Source organism: Varroa jacobsoni, unplaced genomic scaffold, assembly GCF_002532875.2.
Source record: "Varroa jacobsoni isolate VJ856 unplaced genomic scaffold, vjacob_1.0 scaffold_367, whole genome shotgun sequence".
Taxonomy (NCBI): domain Eukaryota; kingdom Metazoa; phylum Arthropoda; class Arachnida; order Mesostigmata; family Varroidae; genus Varroa; species Varroa jacobsoni.
The window spans coordinates 109,549-135,403 of record NW_019213269.1 but is presented as its reverse complement, the minus strand read 5'-3'; the positions used below and the strand labels follow the sequence as shown (position 1 = coordinate 135,403).

Sequence of the window (25,855 nt, the reverse complement as noted above, 5' to 3'; positions counted from 1 at the left end):
GGCATAGAACTTTAGTTCCAGGTTTTGCACATCCGAAACTACACCCACAGATCGCAGTTGTCTGAATTGTCTAGCACAACCCGCACTGATCATTCATTCAAATGTCTTGTTAAAGAAAAACTTCAAATTATTAACCATTATTCGATGTATACAATGTTATTCATACTGTTCAATTTTTAAACTTGATATGAAAACAAGTACTCAAACTAACGTTGCAGTAGATCCGTGCCTTAAGTTAATGCGCCGCCTTAGCCAAGCTCGTTGGGAAAAGGTGGTGTGGCAGGAAGCGATATTAAAAGTGAAGGAATAAATCTATTCATTGCCCATAACGCAAACGTACTACTACCAACAAGAGATTACTAGCTACACAAAAGTGAAGCCCAGTTAGAGACAGAGGAAAGTGGTCCTAAATAAACTATGATCTAACCTAAGGCTTCGGCTACGAAAAGTCGATCACCCGAGTAGAGATGCCACGTATAACGGCAGAGGTATCCTGGTGTAATGGTTAATCATATAGACAAAAATCACCAAACGTTGTCAATTTATATTCGTTAGACTCTGTATATTTATTAGATCCTACGATAGATGTCGCACCATTTCTGCACGAGTGCATAATATACCCTTATATATATTTTAAGCAATCCTATTAAAGCTACGATGGAGCCTCGATTTTTCCTACTTTGTATTTTGGGAGATCTTTGCTGTTGGAAAATCCACTCGGCAATCAGTAGTAGATGTTACAAGCTTAAGAACCTTTCTCAACGTCAGTACGGGATATGCAGTATTTATCATTCATGTATGAACGATGGTAGCTGAACATTTCCTTCATCTTGTCATCTAGGACATCACTGATCTATATTTTAATCGGCGCTTACGAAACGCACAGCTTTCAAAAAAATTCAACCTTTAGATATAGTAACTAAATGAAGCATAACAAACAAACACTTACTAGACACAGACAATACAGACAGCTGTATCTGGTACTTCATAACTGGGATGTACTCCATAAATTACGTGGACGTTTGATATTATTTGTATGTTGACAGTTAGTTCAAAACAATGTTTGGTATTGTTTTTCAGGCTTTGTCACATTAGCTACTATTGTTTATTGAACGCCCGCTGAATTTGCATTTTAAAGGATTCGTCGACGATACCTTTCGCCCTACTCGAAAACGAGAGTACTTTGAAGAGGATCTTCTATACGATGTGTTCAAGCAGTGTTGTACATTTTGATAACTACTGAATGGTAATTCGGTGTAAGACCTATCCCACAAAATGCCTCAGTGAATACCAAGCCTTGTGCTTGATTTGCCCTTACAGTAGTAGGACACAGCATTCAACAGGACCAAGAGCATGTTGATAACAACTACAATAGGAATCTCAATGAACATGTAACTTGCGCCTTCAACGCCATTGGAGTCAATACATCTCAAGGATATTCGAATACGATATTCCGAATATCTCGTTCTAAACCAATAGGAGACACTCATAACTCTTGCATCGCCACTAACATAAGAAATACACATGGTATCAGCATGACCCACTTCTGGGTTCGTATCGATATATTTCAGAGCAAATTAACTAGAATATTAATGAACACAAAAAAAGTGAATCTAGCATGAGGGAAACGACCATTTCACGTTAAAGCTTAATTTCTTCTCGATATCAGCTGTATATGCTGAAAGTATTTATAGACATTAGTAAGAAGAATAATAAGAAGGTAATAATATGATACACTATAATAATAGTATAGTAAGATAATAAGTGAAAGGGATTAACGAACCTATTGTACAAGCTGTTTCGAAATTCTGCTTTTAACTTTGGCGTCCACCAGTGCCTGTCTACCTGCAAGCTCAACATCTTGTTTCATTTCGTCTGTGTCACGTTAGAAAGACGACCTCGACTCCATAACAATCGCAGCAGTGTTTAGTCAATTGTCAGGTCTTTAAAGAGGCCTCTTTTAGGTAACGCTGCTTAGAATGCCCTCATACATCGCCAAGTCTATATCAAAATTGGGCAATTTCTTTCGTCTGTAAAAATATCAGATTGTTACTAGTGAGAAAGATACCTTATAGGATCTGGATCTGAAGTTTACAACATACGTGCTGTGCATTCACATCGGTTTCTATAATCCTTTTTTACAGACATTTGAAGATGGCATACGAAATATCGCTTAAGTATCGCTAGTTCGCTGCCAACCATCTTCAGCAAACTGGGTATATCCAACCCAATAAAGCACGTTAAGAACTATAAAACTGACGGGAAAGAGAATCCTAGAGCAACGATCAATTTTTGAGACTGAATTTGCTGTTTGGCCTCGGGGAGCACTTCGACGCATTTCGTCGCGGTACCTGAAACGCAAATATCCATACGAGGGTTAAGAATAGGCTATGTACACTGATGAATAACATTGAAACAGCTCAGTTTTTTATCTAATTTTTTTTTAAATATTCCTTTTTAATTTCCCAATGCTATTCAGTGAAGTCCACTCTAGTACTTACCACTAAGCTGTAAAGCTTTGCTACTTAATACAACGACATATTAAGCGTCTGATATTCTCAAGAGAATAAGTCATCATACAAATATTAACTACATTTAAAATCCGATAAACAGCCTTGTTTTCACAACCTGTTAAGTGAGTAGATAACCTTAAAAGTGTATGTCATGCTGTATATTGTCGTTGGTGCGAGTTTATGTTTAATTAAATGCAGTCATATTTATTGATTAGGTTAACGTAAACTTCGTTACCTTTTATTGCCTGCAATGCAATAAAGGAACTGAAGCCAACGATTTACTCTTCTGCGAGCTGGCCTCGGTGGGGGCGGTATGTATTGCATTGCTGGTATCGGTTGTTGAGTACCGGATCTTAGTGGGTGCAAACTACCCGTGCCGCCGATGACATTCTGTATTCGAATTGAACCGCGCGAGGTCTGTACAAAAGGAGCACTGCATGCCCGGTATCGCATCCCGGCGTTGCCGGTTCCGAAATCCGTGTTCTGCGGGTAACAGCTAACCTGCAGGAACACAAAGACCAAGTGTCAATGAACCGGCTACTTATACCTGAATGTGCACGCGGCCCATTATTGACCCACGCGGATCCATTATTGACGAACAGTGGCTCTCACCAAATACATAGTCACAATAAGGCGTTACTGTAGGCGCAAACCTGGTTGCACGCGTTGACCTCGGTCCATACGTATCTTTCTACGTCGGAGTGTCCTCGTTTCAAATATTGCGGGTCGTCATCATCATCGTCTTCCATGTCGCAGCGCTCGAATTCTTGTTCGCTGTCATCCTCAATCCCTGAAATTATGATGCATATATATATATATATATAGTGCCTTCAACTGGACGTCATGATACCAAAAAACTGAAACGGAACTCTCCTTATTTTCATGGCATTTTCTCGTGCTCACCGTGCAGCCGGTACTCGAGCCGGTCTGTATTATTTCGGTACAATGCTTCGTGTGCAAAACATTTGTCCAGCGGATAATTGCATCGAAAGTCCATGTCAACCTCGATTGAGTTCTTGGGAAGAAATAATATCGGTATCTACCCATTGTGCTCAGATTTCTACTACCCTGCATAAATTGGATCACCGTGACCACTCACAAGCTACATCGTTTTGTAATAGATATTCTTTTGAAGGTTACTTGATGTAATAACGTTTTTTTAGATGAACCGCTATTATCTTCGAAGTAGTACAGACATATAATTTTTGAGCGTACTATATATCTTTACTTTACAACTTGGATTTACCATCTTCAATATTAAATGAGAACTCTCTTCTAATTTGAAGGATCTAATATAGCTCGTAGAGCTTGAATATGTGGATATAAACGTTTTTCATCGTTGTGGATATAAACGTCATTCTCCAATGAAGTCCTACTATTAAGTGCTATTGAGAAAAATACATAAAAGTACGAATTTATGATGATGCCGTGTTTTTTGCGTAAACTTAAAAAATTTCATGTACCTGTATTTTAATTGAACTGTTATAAGATACGTTTCTATCCAATCTCTAGCTGAAACGGTGACGATGAAATCAGCTACGAGTTTATGGTTTGCAAGAAAAAGCCGTAGCCACGCTATGATAACAGGAACAGGGCAATTCAAGGTGACTTTAGTTCAAGAGTTTTTATCTAAGGCCTGATTAATAAAAGATGAAGCAAAACTGGAACAGGCTAAATAAACAGATAATAAGGTATAGAGTTGAAAGGAACTAGGATAAGGAAAAGCTCTATCGGTACGACTTTTTGAGCCAGTAACGCAATCTAACGAATCCTATCACATGATTTCAACTACGGCTTCAAAAATCAAGCTTCGGATGGGCTTTGCGACAAATTTCTCTGCGTTCATGTCAAGTGGGGCAAGTTAAAGTGAACCAGATTTTGCCTTCTGTCGCTAAAATCTATGGTTAAATCCTAATGATAACGTTTTTTTGTTCGGAACATAAATATTTATTACTTCAGTGCATATACAGGGGGCGCCTAGAGTTTCCCATTGAGAGAACTAGCTGTATAGAGAGATATAGGAAGACGCATGAGAGCCAAACGATGCAGACTAATAAAATATGGAAAAAACGAGGAAAAAGAATTTCACCTTATGAGCCTGGTAAATTTACGGGCGACAAATATTGTCGGACAAACTGCTGTTGGCGACATCTTTTCTCGAGACGAGATGAAGTAACAAAATGTTTGCTAGTATATATACACAGAAGGGCCCAAGTCCGCCATAGCTGGGTCAGAGAAAGATGACCTTTTTATATGAAGTTCCTGTAATCAACTCATTTATTTTTTTTTTACACAAGAACTACCTGAAGATTTGAGTCAGATCCGAAAGTGGTGTTTAACAAATTTCTCCGTTTCGATAGTTTCCGTTGCAGTCGTATGTATCGATGGAATGATATATCGGGCCTTCTACGTCTACACTTGCTGCATTTTCACAGCCAACTATTGCCTTGTACATGTTGCATATATCATTAGATTCCGCAAACAAGCCATACCATTCAGAAAGATAATTCGAAATGACCCTGCACCTAGCTACTTCTATATATGAAAGCAGAGCATAAAGGATTTCGTTTCAGCAGGCATACCTTCCTGTCCGGGGAAGTACTCGCCCGATCCTACTTTGGTAAAATAATGCACCCCGGCGTACTCAAGTAATGTCAGCATGACGAATGCAAAACACATGATCACAAACCAATCCAACGCGGTCGGGTAGGCCACCTTCAATCACATGCCGATAGAGAAACAAATATCATTTGGTTATATACAGTACTTCGCCGAAAGTCCGTCCTCTTGAGTAAATATCATGTTCTCCTTAAGCTTTCTGGCTTGCATTACATTTGGCGTCTGGCAAATATCTGGTCGATCGTGACATGTGTTCCAAGAAACATATTACTCCAAAGAAAAAGTACCTAGAACTAATTTAGGACAATATAACTGTAGCCGGTTGTCTAGCGGGCGGTCTCAATACGAAGATGGTACACACTCTGTGGGCGTACATGTACCCTTTGAAAATCACTAGAGTTAGACAAGGTAGTTGCCTCAGTAGATGTTGTTGCTCGGCGGTGTTTTTGCGACGACCGACGCTTGCGACAGATATACTCTATGGATTTCTAATTGACGCTTGTGTGCAAATTATTATCAAAGATTATTATTCTGACTGGCGTCAAACTGACGATCGTGTCACTTTTTCGGTACATGAGACAGGGAAAATGGGGCAACGTCGGGTGGGCAGACAGGGCAAATATGTTCATGACTCTTACCTTGGGCAAATCGGTTCGTGTATCTGAGCCGAACGTGGATAGCGTTAACACAGTCGTAATTCCTGCGAATGATTCGCATGAATATTAATATCATATTATATCAGTCCAGTTTTATAATGGTGATCGTATGGGTGCAGCAGTCTCGTTAGAATAGGGTGGCAAAACATTGTTTAAATCAAACATAGCTGCTTTTTTGCCTTTTGTTTCCCTTGACGAACCAGGGATGTAGGTATACAGCATGCGAGCTCAGTAACAACAGCTGAAGATATCGCTGATTAAACCAAATTCTGGCAAGCTTACTTAGTATACAGCTGCTTTCTGGGTTTACGTCACGTATGTTAACTAGTACGGGACCAGGAATTGTTAGGGCCGCAAACAAAATTCACAGAATTTGTTTATGTTTGACTGCATTCATCTTATTGCCCCGACATTTGACTTCTTGACACGTAACTAGTATTGCGCACCCCGTCCAAGCTGCAAATCTATACATGATTTATATGTTAGCAAACCGCACCCTGCTTTTTACTCAGTTCCAATGAATCTCATCATAGCATCATACAATAATAACTAATCGGCACATCCCAATATACGATACAGCAAGTTCTGTATAAAGTAGACAATAATGCATGAGGAACGATCATCGTAATTGCGCTTTGTTCATCACCCATACATGCGCTGTATTGTTCCGGTTACGTGTAGCTCATGCATCTACTCGGTACATAGCATTAGCGTCGACTTTACATCTCTTAGTACAATTACCACGCTGTCTTCAATCCTTACTACGTGCACATTATGCTGAACGATCAACTATAGTACGCGGTTCTCGTATGGGTTCAACGTAGGCGTCTCGTGTGCAGTGGAAAAGATTCGTTCTGTTGTTGTATCGCCGTTACAAAGCGCTTCCGAATTTGTTTCCTAGACCAAAACGTTCGTTAATTCAAGCCGCCGCCGCCGCCGCCGCCGCCGCAATGTCGGTGAAAAAAGATTGCGTTGCAAGACCCTCATCTAAAGCAAGTATCTTATTTAGTAAATACACCGATACCAAAAGTATGGAATGTACGAACAGCGTAGCAGGACTCAGGCGGTAACATAAGGACAATATATTCGCCGCTGCTTACAGCCTTGTTGTCGACGAACATTTTCCAAAAGATATTGAACTTTTTAGAAGATCATTTAAGCAATCCTAGGCTGCATATAATTAGTGTACACACTGGCCGTACATGAATACTTAACGCCATGTTTAGAAAAATAGCTTTTTCGCTGCACAGGCCTCAACCCGAGTGCAACCGCTAGACCACAGATTCAAACCATTCTTGAAGTCCTCTTCTGGTTCGCTTTTTTTTTTTCTTTTTCTATATTTTCTTATATCGACATTCGCTGCTAATAACCTCAAACTTGTCGTTTTTACCCGTCGTCTCGCTTTTCCTTTGTCGCCTGCCCACCGTAGCCGCTGCCTCTGCAGAGGTCGCTGAGTCAACACACTGCGTCGACAAAAGGCAGTTTTTAATGAGAAGAATACGATCATGTCAGTCGCTCGCCTTCCTTTGTGTTATTAGTCACCATTGCCATAGAACTGAATTGCGCATGGTTACGTAGGCAATCATATATATACATTTATGGTTTTCCGCACTCCCGTACTGGAAATAACACCAGTACCCAAAGGCCAAGCGGGCATGTAGGTGTATGACTTTAAAAAATGCCGTAAAAAATGATTTTGATACCCTTTTATAGTTCAGGGTACCTGTAAACCTGACAAGCGGCGTGAAAGATCGTGGTCTGAGCTTCCTATGCTTTAGGTCCAACAACAATTGTAGCAGAAACCGCGGACGCTGTAGCGGGAATGGAAACAACGCCATAGTAGCCGCGGTAACAACTCGATGACGAAGAGGAAGACCTCGGCCTAAATAGAACGTTCGCGCTCGGATAAGTGATGATTATTACTGAGGACCGGGACGAAGATGCGGAATGTGATAGTAGTTCGGGGGGGACTATTCAGTAAATATGAAGACATGGTGTGGCGACAGTGAAGTGAGTTAATCTTTACTTCATATTGAAACAACGCCACGATGTTGTTAAATGCAAGTAGCACGCTTAAACAAAACTACTGACGAATGAAACAGACATTAACAAACTTTATCATAGCATCCCTTGAAATTTTCAAGGTGGAAAAAGTGCGCAGAAGAAATTTCTGGTTGTCTGAACACGCAGCCACGCGCTCAGGCACATGCACATGGAAGCAAGGTGCACACAAAGCTAGGTAGCATGCTTTTGCGTTGATTTTGTGTCGACCAACGATATATTACTATAGAAAAGAAGGGGACCCAAAAATATATAACGAACAGGTCAATTGTACCTGATCTAAGGAACTTCGGAGTAAGTGAGAGGTTGTCGTTAAACCGTATGCACACAAGGGTATATGTATACATGAACAAGTACTTACCAAGCCCCACACGATCAGCCGTAGCCTCCCTATTAATCCAAAATGACACCCATGAAAGGACAACCAATAGGATACAGGGCACATACACCTATAACGCAGGTAAAAAAGGTAAGTAGAGAGACATACTTTTTTTTTATCTAAGCTGCACGCAGACTCTAATCCGAGGCATTACGTTTAAATGTATTGAGTTACAGGTTAGTGTATGACATTTCGAACTTCTAAGGCCTTCTAGGTTAAAAAACTAGTGCAAATACCCGCTAAATAATTATGTCCTTTTAAATATATTAAGTAAAAACAAAGGATTAACTTTAAAACGCTATTTTACACAAACCCACCTGAATCAAAAAATAACCCATATGTCTGTGAAGGTTGAAATAGACGACCAACATGGAGTGCATATCTGTGAAATGTCGGTCAGTCAAAAAACAAAAACAAAAATACATTAAATTTTATCACCTCTTTGTGTCCGCGCTACACTTGAGCAACAACTGGCTAATATTTCACATACGATTACTAAAAACAGTATTCTTACTCTATATTGAAACAGACGCAGGAAAACAAATATGTTGCCTTTAACAAGCTACTTCAGTCCTGATTGAATTAAAAGATACCAAATTTTTATTGCTTTTTTATTAACCCATTGCATGGTGTTCAATGGATATTCGGGTTGGTTTGAAAGCCATTATAAAAGAGGAAATGAGAAATAATGGTCTTTAAATGCAACAGTCGGGCTCAGTCCCATATAAAACAGGCCTTGCGTTGGTGTGTCCGGTCGTACGTAAAAAATACTACTCGAACTCGTTAAAAAAACTTGAACAAAGTTTCCCATGGGACTTTCTTTGTTTACTGGATAAGAACATCCACACGCACCCAACAATTAAATTTCCTACAGGATATAATGCTAGTGAAAGTTCAGATTACACAGGAAAACCAACCAAGGTAGCTAAACCACTGGTATTGATACATATCGTTGAAAGTACCAGTAACAACTATTGAGTGGTGAACGGAATTGACTGGCGATGACCAATTATATATATAAAAACGAACGTAAAAATGCATATTGCTGTTACAAATTCATTTCCGATTCCTGCCGGAAGTGGGTTTGTAGCCGCCAGCAGTCAAATTTAATCATTGCTGTGATAGCAGGTTCGATGGGGTCTCAAAGGGCAAAAAAAAAGATGATCTAGATCGCTGCTTCTTAGAAGGCTGCTACCAAACTGGAAGGGTAGGAACCTCTGAGCTCTTACGGTAGTCGCCCGATTGAGTAGCTAAAAGAAACGGCGCATCTGGCGGAACACTAGCAGTAAACGCACGAACAAGTCGAGTTACTTACGTAACTACCCTATTGTGTGGTACAATCTGGAAATCGTGTCCGCGGCGGGAGCGGGAACCTTTAAACAGTAACTGAACAAACATTTTCCTCGGGCGAGGTCGATTTTTTCAATGTAGGAGCAAAAGGATATTCCTCCGAGAATCTCATCGAAATTAAACAAGACCTGATGGATGGGCTTGACTACAAAATACACTATTCTTCGGTTTAACATCTAGAAAATAGGGAAGTTTATGACTTTCACAGATTTCGTCGCAAAACGAACCCGACGTATCACCGAACGGAACGACTTTGAACCCATGAAGCAACTCAAATGAAGCTACGCCTAAAGCCTCGCTTGGGATACTGTCAATCATGTGCCGAGCGTGTTGTTTACGACAAAAATGTTTACGATCTTATAGTGATTTTGAAGGGCAGATAGTTCTTTTTGTACGACTCGGACTATGGTTCGAGGAGCTGTGAAAAGGCGGATGAAACAGGTGCAGCAGTTGCTCATTAGAGCGAAAACGGAGTACGTTTAGGATGCGCAGTGTTATACAATCTAAGCCCATTTTGGCGAAAGGCCGTGTGGGCAAATCCGCAGGTGTTTAGAGCAACCGATGTCCACGGTTTTTCTCAGTCTTTGGCAGACATCGGAACTGTGATCGTCTGTCCAACGCTCGACCGTTCTCCGCATTCAGGAAAGTAGCAAGATACCGTTCGGTAAGTGCTCTTTGTTAGGTTCGGACACCCTTGGTGGAAAATGGCGGATATTTCTGGCTCGACCGAGAGTGGGAAGATCGGTTGGAGACCGTGCGATTCGGAATCCTAGAGCGTAACTCTATGCAGTGGGCACTTGGCCACTATACGGTTCTTTGATGATAAAGCAACATGGTCGTCTTTTTGAAGGGTGGTTCCACCTGAGTCTAGTACAGGCTTACCTGTTGGTACGTTGTAATTAAACGCAGAGTAAGCGCAGTGGCTCGTAGTCTTACACGGTAATGTTATAGTATGTACACGACAGGACGTCGACGTTGCGATTCGTCGTGCTAGTTCTTGCTAGAAATTGTTAGTCGCTAGAAATTTTCGTGCAACCATTTCAAGACCCATCGGGCAAATTTTGCAGAGGTTTTCCCTAGTTTGCAGGTCACCACCCATGCAGACACGAGCGGAATTTCTTTATTGCCCAAACGCCAAACAAAGTTCCGATATCTCGCGAATTCATTTTTGCCTCCTGGACTAAGAGTCGCTTACTCGTATACGCCAGCATGAGCCCTTCATTTCCCTTGTATTGGAAAAGAACCGCGCCTAACCTAGGGCTGCTTGCATTCGTGTGTGCTTCAGTTGTGCTCTCTTAAACGTGCGGTAAAACTGGCCTGCCTGTGCGAGCCTTTTTCACATTCAGAAACGCCTTTTGATGAGGGAAGGCCTGAGAGAACTGAGGGTTCGTTTTCAACAAGTTGTACAGCGGCTTAGTGAATCCGACGTAGCCTCGCACAGACCGACACTAGTCCCAAAAAGCTTCGCAGCTGGTGGAAGGTCGACATGGGCTCAACGGCATTTATAACGACTGTCTTTTCTGGGTTGAAGAGGTGCTTTGCACAAAGATCCCCAAAATATACAGTGTCTTACACAGCAAACGAGCATTTTAACGTCTTGAGGTACGCAATGCTGAAAGCGTAAGGCACGTGTCGAAGGTAGTCCAAATGTTTTGGAAAATACATTATTACCTGTATGAATCAAAGCCATTTAATACTGCATTTCACCCAGTGGAATATCATTGAAGTATTAAACAAAATTGAAGGGCATCCACTTGCCTTGATACAATACATCTAGAGCGTAAAGTGCTTTTTCCTCCTTATAATTGGGCGTCGTAAGTGTCTGCCAGTAAGTGCTTGCCAGATCTCGATTAGAAAATATTCAAGCTTCCCCGAATGCATCAATGGCGTCGTTGATTTATAGAAGGAAGAAGGCTTCTCTTTTCGTCGTTGCGTTCAACTGCCGATATTTTACACAACACCGAATCAATCTGCCCTTGTTTTTATAAGGACAACAGGCAAGGCCCAGAAGCCCGAGTAAAACTATATTATGCCGTCGTCAAGCATTTGTTATATTTACTTGGAGCTATACCCCCATTGCGGCGGCGCGATCCGTCGAGGTTGTGTAATCATACAACCCTTAGGCAGCTCTTCGAGATCAGTTACCAGGAAGTCACACATACTTTGAGGAATCGATGTCACTGCGCTGTACAACTTTACGAACGTACCCATGGAGGACGAGTGCAGAGCCCTTTAACCTAAACTGTCGCCTAGGGTTGGGACATCCCGCGCTGTTTATTGATCACAAGAATACACTTCAGAGAAAGCCTCATTGAAATAACGCTGTGCATTATTTTGTCAATAAGCAAACATATCCATTTTACTTCTACCGACCTTTAGCTTGACTTCCACTGCGACGGTCAGGGGCTGCTGCTGAGCATCAACGAGCCCAACCACCCTAAGGACTGCCTAAAAACCACTTGCAAGTGAACGGGTTGTTGGAGCGGACGATTCAGACGACTATAAAGCGGCACTCTGCGCAGTTGCTAAAAGCGCAATTTTGTGCAATGCAAAAAGCGTTTCCGCAGTGCTTCAACGATCACCTTTACCGTGAACACAACGATAACCATGCGCAACTTCGTCCGAGCTGTTTTAGCGGTATGGCCCGACGAGCCTCATGGTTACTCCAACAACACGGTCTCATTGTGCCTCAGTTTCGAAGGGCAGTTGATGTTCTGTTTTCTGGCAAAGACAAGTCTCTGAAACGTTACTTCCGTCGTGTCGATCGTCTCGACGTATTAAGCCGGTTGTCTAACGCAGCACCTTGCCAACAGTTCGACACGTCCCGAAAGCTGCTGTCTAGGCTTGAATTTGAATGGAGCATCGAGAAGCAAATCGCGGAATACACTAATCGATTACAGCAGTCTATCACCGCTAACTTAAAAAGGAAACCTAGAAAGGATCGGCACCGCATAGACGCATCTCGCTCGACGAGTGCAACGGACGCAAAAATGTATACTGTTGTTGAAATTTCAGTTTGGTCCCCCTGTGGATGTATGATGCTCTTCAGCCGACTGAATCGCTTAAGAAGCATGAGCAGTAGAAGCAATATACCGAAAGTCGCTCAAAAGAATGGAGAATAGAACCATTATAAAAAAAAATATCATTCTATATTTATTTGGACTGGGTTAGAACTTTGGCGGGCTGTTTACCATAGAGAGCATGTGTCGATTATTTATTCTTAGTACTAGAGGCAAGGCTATGCATTTTAGAACAAAAATATGATGAAGGAAAACCGCGTCCTTTTCACTATCTCAGTGAAAATCGACTATTCTTTAACTTTTTTGTCCTGGGCGAAATGTCACCAAAGGTGAACACTTTATTTTTTGGTTTAAGTCGACGGTCTACGTTATTACGAACTTCAAGGCAGTCTCTGAGAAATTCTAGAAGATTTTTTATGAGACAAATCGGAAAGTGTTCGATATATGTTGAATTTCAAGGACTGAAATATTTACCAAAATCGTTCAGGTGGCGAAAGATATTTTTGACACAGCTGTGTTTTTCGTAGAGAAATTAACGGTGGTTTTGAAGGACCCAGTGGCCAACTGGGTCATCTAGATAAGTTCTAGCGGTTAGGCTTTTTAGGTTTTTTTGCACTTCGTCACTATCTAAACTTTTTGGCCATTATGAGTTTCTACAGGGCTAAAGACTTTGCCAGCTTACTGTCAGCCCAAAACAGAATCTCCTTGGAACCTCTTTTGTGTATAGCACACTTAGGCGACACTGTCGCCTGAAATCTCGATCACTATTGAAAATTACTTGCGGATTAATAATGGAATATATTAAAAATCATTAGGAGAAGGTAATGCACTTGCTATGAGTGGTGCTTATACTGAACAAGTACAACATTTCTAGTACACACAAATAATTTAATAATATATATATTTTTGTCAAGTTACGGTTATAGAAAGGGTTCCGAAGTTATATATTAGATATTTCGCCATACACATGTATATATATATATATATATATATATAATTCAAGTTTCATCATAAATTCCCCGAGCTATTAACACAGTTAAGTTACGTTTAGATTTAAACGTTTGTGTAGCATTTATTCGAATGTTGAATCTGTCGATGGCTCCTCCTCGTATCTAAGTGTGTTGCGCGTTACAAATTCAATAGAACTTACCTACATTTTTAACATCATCATTTCGGCACTTGTTTAAATTGTTATATGGATAGCGGTAGAGCGGGCGACCGTCGCTTTCAGGTAAACGCAAGCTTGTTGTACAAACTCAGGGCGAGTTTGTACATCTAATGGAAATAGAAGTTACCGTCGTAGTATAAAAGATCGGAATATAGAGAGAAGTTAAGAACTAAATGTGTCAACATTTTATTGAATTTGCTATACAAGCTTTACGCCTTGAAGGTGTATACAGTAGTTGTTATTTAATCATATCATTTAGTCGTATGTGCATAATAGCTAATTTTTTGAGAAGATACCAGCTAGAGAAGATAGGCTTCCTCAGCAGGCCAATTAATTGCTCCATGGACGTCCTACTTACCGCTGTTAACCCTGTGTGACACGTTGTTCTTTGGAATTTCAATAAGATCATATTGTGAGAGAACCATGCCCTTCACGAATTCTACGTTGATCCACTCAAAGCGAATTTGTTCTTCAGGATAGGCATCTGGTGAAGAAAAAAATGACAGAAAACAAAAGTTTAGTTAAAATTTTTACTTTTCTTTTCATCTATTTTACAGCCAGACTCGCCTTTCGATCGCCAAAATATCAGCGTTCTTTAGCTGCGATGTCACAGACTTCCAACAAAACCTAAGTCGCCGTAAACTATACCACATACAATAAGGCTTTTGAAAAACAATACACATACAAAAAAGACGAATCCAAATGCAAATGCAACAACAAAGTTTGTCACCAGATAACTTGCTATCTCGGCGGTAAGAGTAGCGATGAATATGGTTGGATTTTACGGCCTAAAGAACGAACTATTGTTTAGGTTGTGGCCAGATAAAGATCATATCTTTATATCCAATCGCATCGCACATCCGATCTTCCTTTAAACGCAACCAAATTCATCGTTACCCTTGCCACCGAGATAGTAAGTTACTTAGTGACTAACTTTGTTATTGTATTTGCATTCGTCTCGGTCTCCTTTTATACACGCGTTATTTTTACCAAACAACGCATATATAAAAGGGGTCTTATTATACGTTTTGTTTTGAAATCTGTGACGTCGCGGCTAAGGAAAGCCGCTAACATCTTATGCTTCAAAAACGAGGTCCCAGCGGTGTTTGTTAACGAGGCACGTAGCGTGCTTTCCGACTTATGTATCATCATCACCTTTTATTCCATGTGTGTAGAACATAGATCAGATGGTGGATGAATCCAGATAACTTACGAAGTAACCATAACACGGCCATTAAGCTGTAAAATCGATCACCGCTTATTTGTCACTGATTTAGAAGCTTTCTCGATGCACTTCGTGCTGTCTGTGAATGCTCTTCAGTATAGCCTTTTCAGCCCACTTAAAGTTTTTACGCGCCTTGTAGCCAATGAGCACTTCAATCAGAGCCTGGCTGTTGGACAGAAGCCGCACGAGAAACGCATGGTACATTCTAGTAAGATATAAGAAACGCTCCCAATAGGTTGCCACACGCCTTCTGTTAGCTCTGCTAAAGACGCTGTTTCTTTGTTGCTACGTTAGCTTTGTACTGCGTTAAGACACAACCCAGTTGTTATCACCATCTCAATTGCCGTGCTCGACGCGACTTCTTCTACGGACATTGACTGCCCTACCTTCATTGGTTCTGCTAATCAGTTCTTCTTCACTTCATAGAACCACACAGATCTTTCTCAAACTGTCGATCTTTTTTTAGGCGTGCTGCTTTTTATAGGGCTAATTTTATAGGCAATGTTTTTACTAAACGTAGTCTACTATTGGGCTTATCTGGGTGATGTTTGTATCCAAGCGCTGAAATCTGACTATGAACTCTTTAATTCTCGCTTTTCACAGTCATTTATCAGGAGTTTACGGAACGATTCTCTTCTCTCGGAATGTCAACGTGGCTTGTTAGTTTTTTTCCAAATCCTCTAGTAGCTAGCTTTTGACACACAGAACACTTATGCTTTCTAGAGAAATAAATACGGGATTAGATCAGCTGTAAGCGCGCTAATTCTATCAAATTCGAGGCATTTTTTCCTTCTAAGCCCATTTACTCATCAGCGCCGCCGTTACCGTCTTCCTAGTATACTTGAAGGCAGCAGAAATAATCAAACAGACAAAAGCGGCTGTATATCTACCAAAGTAGAAGAGATTTTCCGACTTCATCGGAATAACTCGATTAGTTAGGTCCTTTTCGCCCGCTTTGGAAATATGAAGATTCATTCTGAACGGGCAGGCCCTGCACGATCTAATATTCCTTACCTAAATAATGTTATGTTTGGGTACGTATGCTCGCAGAGATCTATGATGTACACTACTTTCTAACGATATTCTATACAGCATCTATAAATGAATAATAAACTGCTAACCACTCTACGTACTTTAAGATCAGACACACTGCGGTCCTACCTAGCATGCTGTCGTTCTAAGCATAATTAATCAGTTTTACGTACAGCTTCCGAACCAAAGTGGACATGATTGGCGGTCCATCGGGAAGCTTTCGAGCTTCATGGGACACTTCGCCTTTATAGTTAGTCTGTAACAAACAGATAATAAGTGTTTCTACACATTAATCGTCCCGTCTCAAGCATACTTTCTTAATTATATAGTAATACGGTAAAAAGAAGTAAAATAGGTTTATCAAACATATGTTTCTTTCTCAAGATGCTGCTTTCATGTATAACAAGCGTGCTAGACGTAACTAGATATAGCGCTCGTATTAGAATAACACAACCAATACATGTAACAGAGATACGTTTCCTGGGAGTTTGTTAAATAACTTTTTTTTTATTTAATATGTAAACAAGGTGATTGAAATTCTAAAAAAAACGCCATTTTTCTATTCGGTCTGTAATGATCTCTTGATAGCACTGTTTGATTTGGCACGTCACTACCTAAAGCAAAAATAAAAAGTTGATACGCTGTTTTTTCCTCGCAAAGTTACCTCATTGAGTAGAGGACGTCGCCATTGTGGCTAATTCGTAGTAGTTTGTTTGGTTGAGTGATCGTGTGAAGGTATGACCCCTTGCCTGTAACGGGTTGAAACACATGAGATGGATTTTTCCTGTTGTCATGCACAATTGATAAATCGTATATATACATTTTACTATGTGGAAATAAACGTGCGTAAGTGGAATACGTTTTTTTTCCCCGCTGGCGAGGGTGAAAACATTTTCAGGGTTCGAGTGGGTCTGACATGTTTGTTATACGGTAGTACTATGATTCGGCTCGAATCACTGGCTGTGCCAAAAACAACAGTACATAACACCAAAATGGAACATGATTCTTTCAATTGTAAGCGCACTGAGTTCAGGTTTTTTAGCCGCCTTTAGGATCCTGACGTTTTTTTTTTGGATTTGCGTTTAACGACATTCATGACATGATTCAGACTTGAACATAGGAATACGTTGCCCAAAGCGTATCCGCTAGCGTTTATTATTTATGAGTGATAGATCCTCTCAGCTTGACATAATTATATAAATTATCGTATCTAGTGCATATCTGTTTTTCTTTTTTAGTGCGCGGTTTTAGTTTACCACTTATTACCGTCCATATCTGACGGAACTTGATTCAGTATCAGGGGAAGTCGAAGTTAAAATATGTATGGTGAAAAATAGAACAGTTAAAGCAGACATGCATGCTAAACAGGACTGACCGCTTTCTGTTTTGCATTTTCTGAGCGGTGCTTCGATGTCTAGACTCATGCAATCATCGGTAAAATCTACGTTCGTGAACAGAAAGACGTCTGATACAAATGACATGTCCCCTACGTCTGTGTTATTACACCACAATTTTACTGACTATCAAATGTGTCTGCGAGCATATGTTCTACCGATACAGATCGACCGTCAAATATTGATGTAGTATCGGATGCATTCGTGGACACCCGATCCTCTTTCTCCGCTGCTGCAGCACAGACTTCCGGCTGCCAACAACGCAATGAAGCGAAAGAAACCCTGTCATATTGTAAATCTATGGGTAATGTTTTCTGGACCATACTATATCGAAAGCGGAAGGGAAGCAAGTACATTGCATGTTGAATCCTCGGGCAAATGAGCTGATCTAGCTGGCCCAGTTCGGGCGTAGCCTTTTTGCTCGTGGATATACAAAACCACGAATGAGTCTACGTTTCGAACTAGACCCGGACTAGAGCAGAAGCCTGTGGATCGGGTTGGTGGTTACACCTAGAGAACTGTTGGAGGCAAAAAAACATTTCAGCTGCCGATGACTTAGGGAGACGGTAGAACAAAATGCAGACAGCGTTGTCCGACTGATGTGATAGCAAATGGATCAGAAACAGTCCCAAGGAAACTGGCGCAAGCGGAAACTTCATTTAGAGAAAATCATCGGCGGAAAATTACTGCCTACCCTGTAGCTGTGTATAGTTTCGTGTGTGTTTAATTTCTTCCGCTATATTGGCGTCGTGTTAGCTGCTGGCGGAGTGGTCAACTTGGCGTCCCCGCGATAGTTTAGTGAGTGATGTATTTGCATGCTGAGGTTAAGGACACGTTGTGGCCTAGATTCGAATCCGAACATAGGCACACGGTTCGTTTCGTGCTGGAAAGCAGCCATTCATTTGAAGATGTTCCTAACGGCGATGCCGGACGTAAAATTCAAAACATTACAAAGCTGTCAACAGATGCTGACATCTACTACAGCCACGTTTTATGGACACAATATCACTTACCACTGTAGGTAGCAAAATGTCAGTATGGAAAATGGTAAACATCATTGACTACTTACCAGATGCCAATGAGAGACCGTAGCAGTATACATGAAAAAATGGCATCAGTAATTAGCGCATAGACTTCTAGCTAATAGAAAAAAAGGTGCAAGGTAAAGTAGTTAGAATCAAAAAATTAATCAAAAAATATTTATCTGATTAATCCTGAAGCGATGACGGATAGGGAAGTCTTAATCTTTTGCTTTTTTGAACTTCAATCTATTATAGCTTCTCTGGAATATAGATATTCCCTTTAGACATTTTAATATTAATAATTTATAAAATGCTATTTTAAGGTCTATCTCCTAGCCTGCTCCGTATAAGCATCCGCCGTTGACAAAGTTTTAACAAAGATCCTGCCAGCAACACAGCGAGATCCCATCTAGAGTTCTCTTAGAATCCATTTGCACGCAACTATAATATTAGAAGGTTGGAAAGCGTTGACTATCACAGGAATTACGTAAATTGCGTCATTTTATCCGTACGTTAAACTGTTTTATTTTCTGGAGCGGAGATGTATGATATAGGTTGTATCAAAGTCTATTTTCTTCTATCAAGGATCGTTTCTGGCCAATGACTATTCAATAAATATATGACAAGCATAACCTATAGACACCTTCCTAGAATGGCGAAACCGTAGGTAACGAAATGTAACGCCTTAGGATGGCGTCGTTAAGAGGCGTGGAGAAGCAAGCTGACGTATAGCTAGTGTTTGTTAGGCGAAAATCTTTGTTTGGTTCACTTATTTTCAGCGTCGTGTAAATAGTATCATGTACAATGGATTTTAAAAAATCATTTCAGACAAAGATGAACGCGCATATTTGCGTGCATCAGGCATTGAAAACATAATACTGGCTCTTATTGGTGACACAAGGTGACAGCTTAGTGGGTAACCTAATGGAACGCTTGACGGCCGTACAGGACTCGAAACTCGAAAAACTAAGGCCCACTAGATAGTGTTCAATGCGATAATCAACGAAATATTTAAACAGTCTTTCGTCACATTCGGGTGTACGTTTAATAACCCATCACTGAGCCCTCAAAAGGCCACAGCAGGATTAGTGGCAAAGGAAGGTTCTTATGTAAATGAGATAGAACGTTAGGTCATTATTATTTACTTTTTTTTTTTTTTTTTTTTACGATTTATTGGTAGATTGTATACGTTGAAAAATAATGGGTCCGTTTCATGGGTTACACTAGGGTGCCAGAACGACGACATTTGCTAACGCTGCTGCAAGTTATATGTTCTTTATAGTTTCCACAAAGGACTAACTTATTTCAACATCCATATTTCGCTGAAGACTTAATACCTAGTTTGAGTGAACGCTGCTCATTTTTCCATCGCGAGTCCAGAATGGCATCACTCTATATATTTTCGAATTCTCATAAAGCGCCAGGTGATATACGTATATTCAGTAAGTGTAATAATATCCAAAACGAATTATCCTAGTATTTTACTATTTGACACATTCGACAGTTTTCCTTTATCTGCGGTCGTTGGCCCGGCTGATTTGACACCGTCGGCTTTTAGAAATGTCGAAAAATGAGCGTATTGACTCGTTTTGTTCCACACAAGCTTATTAGTCAATAGGGCGCTGTTTTGACAAATAGAGCAATTTGGAGAAAAACGTTGATTTGTAGTATACGTGTATCCTAGACAAATAACGCGTGTAGAGGGAAAGACGTACCATTCAAAAAGTAAGTATCAGGCTTCCAGATTTTGTCGAGCATTTTGATCGAAAGTGAGATATTAGCCACGTCCTGCTTCGATTGAGTGGCAAATCGATTGAATTTCAATCGTTCATCCTTCCATTTTTGGCGAAAGTAACAATCCATAGAGTATTCCTGTATAAAGACATATGAATCAAGTTCATCAAGAAAACAGTGGATATATAATTATCTTAGTCTTAGTTTCAGGTTCACTAAAAAAGAATACTCTGAACTTAACTTACCTAGTATCACAGTGGCTACCAGGTTGTTTAATTCAATGATAAATAGAATATTTATGACAGATAGCCTTCTAAAATATGCATTTCGAAGAGGGTGATAAATAGTCTGTGCTTTGTATTCTAATAAATATCTGGGAAAAATTCATTAAGGCAATGATATTTTTTTAAGGCAAGCCTATAGAGCCCTGCCGTGCAGAACTCGTAGCGCCAACGAATAATACTTTTTCTATCGGAGGATGTCGCTAGACTGAGCAGCATCTTATTAAGTCAAGACGCTCTATCTCGTGTCTAGACGACGCAATGAACTATTTTACAGATTGGATACTTATCCTGTATTTTATTCCAAAAAAAAAGAAAAAAAACAAAAACGAAGCGATTCAGGATCCTCTTAGCTATGGCATTACAAATTTGCCAGAAGCCTTCCATTTTCCTGAACCTTTTAATTATTTGAGGTACGGCCCCAAGCTTTGCAAGATAAATTCAGGGAGTTATTCTGTTTCGATTAGTCGGCCAATAGCGCCGTCTACTAAATCATGCACGTAGCATATAAAAATAAACATTTTTAACAAGCTGACTGAATTTATGGCATGTTGAAAAACCGTAGCCCCTTCAAAATCTCGTAGGATAGCACTATTGGAAACGTACAAGTGAATAATGATCTACTAGTATATTCCATTCCTCTTCGAACCGTTATCATAGCTATAATTTTACTCGAATTATGTTAATTTGATTACATTAAGCGTGAAGAAAAGAATAAGCTATCACTATATTTTACATGTAAACGCATAAACGGGTATTGCTACGCCAGGATGGATATTTTAATCAATTATATGTCTATATGGATCATTTTGCGTACCGATTAACTTCAATTTTAACTTCAATTTCATGTTAGTTTTAGGAATAACGAGCTGTTCTATCGTTCTCCATCTATACCTTGGTTAAGTTAATCGTTGACACGTTCGGCTGCGTTGAATAGACAGTTGTACTTTAGTAGGCAAAGGTTTTCGGCTTATTTCGTTTTTTTCTTTCTCTAATGCTCTATATCCGCCGCCACCACCAGTTCTACCTTTCCACTGGAAATTTGCTCGGATCGTATTAACCAATGGAGCTAGGAACCATAGCAAACCAATGGAAAAGTGCAAGGGATTCGCGTATATGGAAGCCTATTTTGAATAGATTGGACTCCATAATTGTAGCACGCATAAATTGCAATAGTGAACTACGACAGATGTTCGCTCTTCGAAGTCAGCGCAAATGATGGAGTGTGACATTCTGCGCTTCGTGGCTTCCTTTAGTCCAGTAATCCACTTATTTGTCTGGCCATAAGTCCTGGCAGCTGGACAAGAAGTAAACTATCTGGCGAACGCTTGAGCCTGCCACCGAAACCCGACGAAAATTTGGTCCCGTTAGCGAATCGTCTTTCTATTCTATTATAACGATCTTAAATGTTTGAGATGTAGCTAACTGTCACGCACGTGCACGAGCAACTTACTGCGTAAGCCCCTTGCAGTACTGAAGATTGAAAATCAGCTATAGCTGGTCACCATGTATTGATTGGATAGTAAAACGTACATTACGTGGAAGACTGAGAACTGCGATCAAGCTGCAGCGTACGGCTTGACTGAGCACTCTAACTATTGTAATAGGACAATTATGTAATAGCGAATGAAATAGCGTCAATAATTTAGTAGGCAAGGTCCCCAGCATGATATATATGATTTAGGCGAAATCAAACGAACGCTTGTGCTGGGCCATTGCAATATTTATGGTAAAGCATACGCTCTATGTTTCGAACAGTCTATTAGAACGATCACATTTTCTTTTCACACTTGTTTATGTGTCCATTCCTGTTATGAGCCTATTTTAATGTAAAAAGTAGATAGTACTGACAACTTCCCAAGTAGATCCCGTCAATCATATGTCCCGCGTACGTGGATCAACCAGCTGAACATCTCGTCAATTATTATTAATGCTTGATATTGAAGAATGAATAAAATGTACAAACCGAAGGCCAGAAAATTGTTGAAGTCTTGGTTACAGGATTTCTATGCCTTCCCCTACTTTTTCAAGCTTGCTACCTCATAGGTGTTGTTAGATCGTCCTGTTTATCTGATAAGTAAACATTCACGTTTACTACGAATGTCTTGCTCAGCTGACTTGATAGGTGATTAAATTATAAACAAACCGAATTTTTTAAATATCGGCCTTTTTATGACTCGGTCGTAAATATGCGTAGAAGTGACTATAACATATAAAAAATCAAAACAGACTTTAACACATTTCTGACGCGAGGTAATATTATCTGGCAAATCAGTATGGTTTTATGAATACAGAGAGCTAAGTTTCAATCAAATCTCCTTCGATGTTAAATGGACACTTTTGAAAGCTAATCTTGTAATCCGTACTTTTGATGAACAAAAATGCCGAAGAGTTTCAAGGTTTATTTCCGTGTGCGGGAGGCTAAAACAAGCGGAAAAGCCCTTCACGTACGAAAAGAAAACGGTTACCAAGTAAACTTGATTAATCTATGCAGGACTGAATAATATGCACTTACAGGTTGATGATTGCTGGGGTCGTTATCAGAATCGTCATGTAGTTTATAAATAAATTAGTTCTCTCATGGCAGTCATAACAAGCCTAGCAGGTACTGCGTGCGAAAACCACGCGATACTTGTTTCACCCACATACTCGCTTCTCAAACGGATATACATAGGTATCAAGAAACAGAAAATTGATAGTACAGAATCCAGATGCATTTAATGAGAATAGATTCTCCTGGGGTAGGCGACAGCGTTTGATAGCGAGCTAAACGGGTTGAATCTCGGATCGGACCGATTGATCTCTGCTACTCAGCAGCTGGTCTCGAATAAGATTGAGCACAAACAATGAACTTCGACTGACTATGTTCTCATATCCGAGACAACAACCCCTTTCTAAGCGTTGCCCTGTTTTCAGCTACCGCCTTCCACCTATGCGAAGGAAAAATAACGCCACTGGAAAACAAGGCAGTGACGTTGACAAGGATCCGATCGGTAGAAGTGGTCGGCTTAGGATATTACCGTAAAAGCAAATGAAAGAAGATTTACGACCACGGTGGTGGGGGGTAGACGACGTCGCTGGCTGTTGCCAAATCGGTCTTATGCTGCCGACACGAGTAGCAACGATAACAACAGTACTAGTTGTTGTGCTGGGAATAGGCGGTCGCGAGCAAAGGAAGTGATTTTTGGTCAACGCTTAAGCATCATGAAACTACTAGTGCTCGCACGAGTCTTCTGATATCCACCGGGTCTTGTTGATTGGGCCACATCGTCGATCGCTGCCCGCCCGCTGAAAAAAAGGTTTACTCGACTACCAAGCAGGTCATCGCTTACTTCTGATTGAATGTCAATCCCTTGATGCCTTTGAACTAGATCGCCGTACTACGTATTCTAGTAACCCCAGCTGCATACTAGTACAGCAACTAGAGCAAGAAGCAGTGAGAGAGAAATGGAACGTGTAGACCAAGGGGGTGATCTGTGAAGGCCAAATAATGTAGAGAAATGGAGATAGAATAAGACAAAGCTAAACAGAACAGGTGAAGATAATTGCAGATGAGTGACTTATCGTAGACTAGCAACGATTACTCTTACTGCCGTTAACACCATATCAAGGGACCCTGGCCGGCAAGCTACGTAGGTAAGTGAGGACTCCCACGTCCAGGGGCTATATTAGGGTTAACAGTGAAAGGCGGCTTAACGACCAGGTTACACTGGAATAGCGTGCAAGCTACAGGAGAAAACTGGCGTAAGCAAATGGCAAAATAAACTTTGTACTAAATTTTGCACCGATTTGCACTTATGACTGATCAGTTATTGAGTAAGGATCGCGTTTATGTAGCCGTAGACGCCTCTTTAGATCCGTAAATGTATATGTAACGTCCAATATATTCGAAACTTCGCAATGAATAATAAAGAGTTTTTGGTCCGTCCAAAGGAGCAAGTCATTTCGCCTGTGATACACTATGGTGGTTCTTCATATAAGATCCTATATACTAATTTTATAATTCTTACAATGTGTGTATTGTTGTCAACGCTAACTATGAGCTCGTTTTCTTGTTGTAATAGTGCTGATCTGCTGGTAATTTTAAGAGGTCCATTCTAGTGAAAACTTTATTGGTCATTTTATGGAGCCTACCGCAAAAATAAACGTCGGATGCGTGCTCGTCTTCTTGATGCGCTTAAAAACCGCTTTCTTCTGCTCCAGTACTCAGCTGCATCTACGCTGTAAGAACTCTTGAATGATACAGTCAATAGGCGACTACGGTGTAGCTCTTCGATATAACAGCATTTTATCAATAATCGCTGCTAACGTAAAGTCTAAAATCAAACTCAACAAAAAAATTACTGAGAATTCAACCTCATGTCGACAGCCTATCCCAGCGGGGCTGTTTCATGAGGTTTTTCACAACGCGCTCAAGTCATTCATCTGGCGTCTCCCTTCTGATTGATCTATTGAAAGTCCTCAAAAAGCGGCGGAATCCCGAGTAAAGGCGTTAATAACCAAGAACATCCGAAGGAAGAAAAATGGCATAATGCACACGTAAAAAATAAGAGCCCAAAGATTATAGCAGTGATTATTTATGGATGTTAGTAATAACTTGAAGTCATGATGAATAGCTTGAAGACATAACGGATATGGGTTAAGTTTCTAGCTACAAAAAGCACCTGTCTCCCTTGAATACAGACAGTGTCCTTTATTATCAAACTTAATTTAAAGAAACAGTATGCTATACATCAAGTGATCATTCGTTTATTTCGTTATCTGTGAGGTTCTTCGATGGCAAAATTTCAAAAGGAAAAATTTACCAAGCTTTTTTTTGTTTCAAGTCTGGCGAAAATTGAAACTAGTTATTCAAATTTTAGATCAGCTTGCTAATTTGCGCCTCTATCTATAATAATATACATTATACTTAAATACAAATACAACACATGCCATATCGAGCTCACTGATAGGACCCATGCTGCGGATGAGAATGTCAGCGCCTACGATCGTTGGACCTTTTCCTCCAGGACCACTACCCTTTGGTCGATTTCGTTTGTCGTAGCCACCAAGAAGTCCTTCTAGCAGCAAACTGACGTTGCGGCTGATGTCTGACGTCCGAACGAATGGTCGAAATGACTTCGTTAACGGGCTCCGAGTTCGACTGTATTTTGACCTAGAAGAACATGAATCAAATACCACGAAATGATGAAGCTTATTCGAGCAATGTAGAAGCCTGTTTATGTTGCAGAAGTTTATGCCATAATGCTTTGTACGAGTATATATATAAAATCGCCATTTAGACACCTATAAAGAATTACATAGGTGCACCTACGTAACAATCTTTCAACCTAGTTCGCTGAACTAGTCATAATTTTATTAGGCCTGTCGGAAGCCTAAATAACGTCTAAATAAGCTCTAT

The 25,855-nt window shown here is 40.4% G+C and overlaps 1 protein-coding gene across 1 annotated transcript in view; it reads right to left on the bottom strand.

The window, feature by feature from the left end:
• Positions 1-1,530: 1,530 nt before the first annotated feature.
• The window catches only part of LOC111259779 (gamma-aminobutyric acid receptor subunit alpha-6), a 52,709-nt gene continuing 28,384 nt past the window's right edge, over positions 1,531-25,855 (bottom strand). Inside the window, exons 2-13 of the mRNA XM_022831991.2 lie at positions 25,387-25,609; positions 20,155-20,311; positions 16,688-16,772; positions 16,197-16,279; positions 14,125-14,250; positions 8,546-8,610; positions 8,211-8,298; positions 5,771-5,832; positions 5,096-5,228; positions 3,167-3,303; positions 2,749-3,014; positions 1,531-2,351 (exon numbers count right to left, since the gene is read on the bottom strand). Of these exons, the coding sequence (XP_022687726.1) occupies positions 2,174-2,351; positions 2,749-3,014; positions 3,167-3,303; positions 5,096-5,228; positions 5,771-5,832; positions 8,211-8,298; positions 8,546-8,610; positions 14,125-14,250; positions 16,197-16,279; positions 16,688-16,772; positions 20,155-20,311; positions 25,387-25,609 (1,603 nt within the window). The 3' untranslated portion in view covers positions 1,531-2,173. The remainder of the gene's footprint in view (positions 2,352-2,748; positions 3,015-3,166; positions 3,304-5,095; positions 5,229-5,770; positions 5,833-8,210; positions 8,299-8,545; positions 8,611-14,124; positions 14,251-16,196; positions 16,280-16,687; positions 16,773-20,154; positions 20,312-25,386; positions 25,610-25,855) is intronic.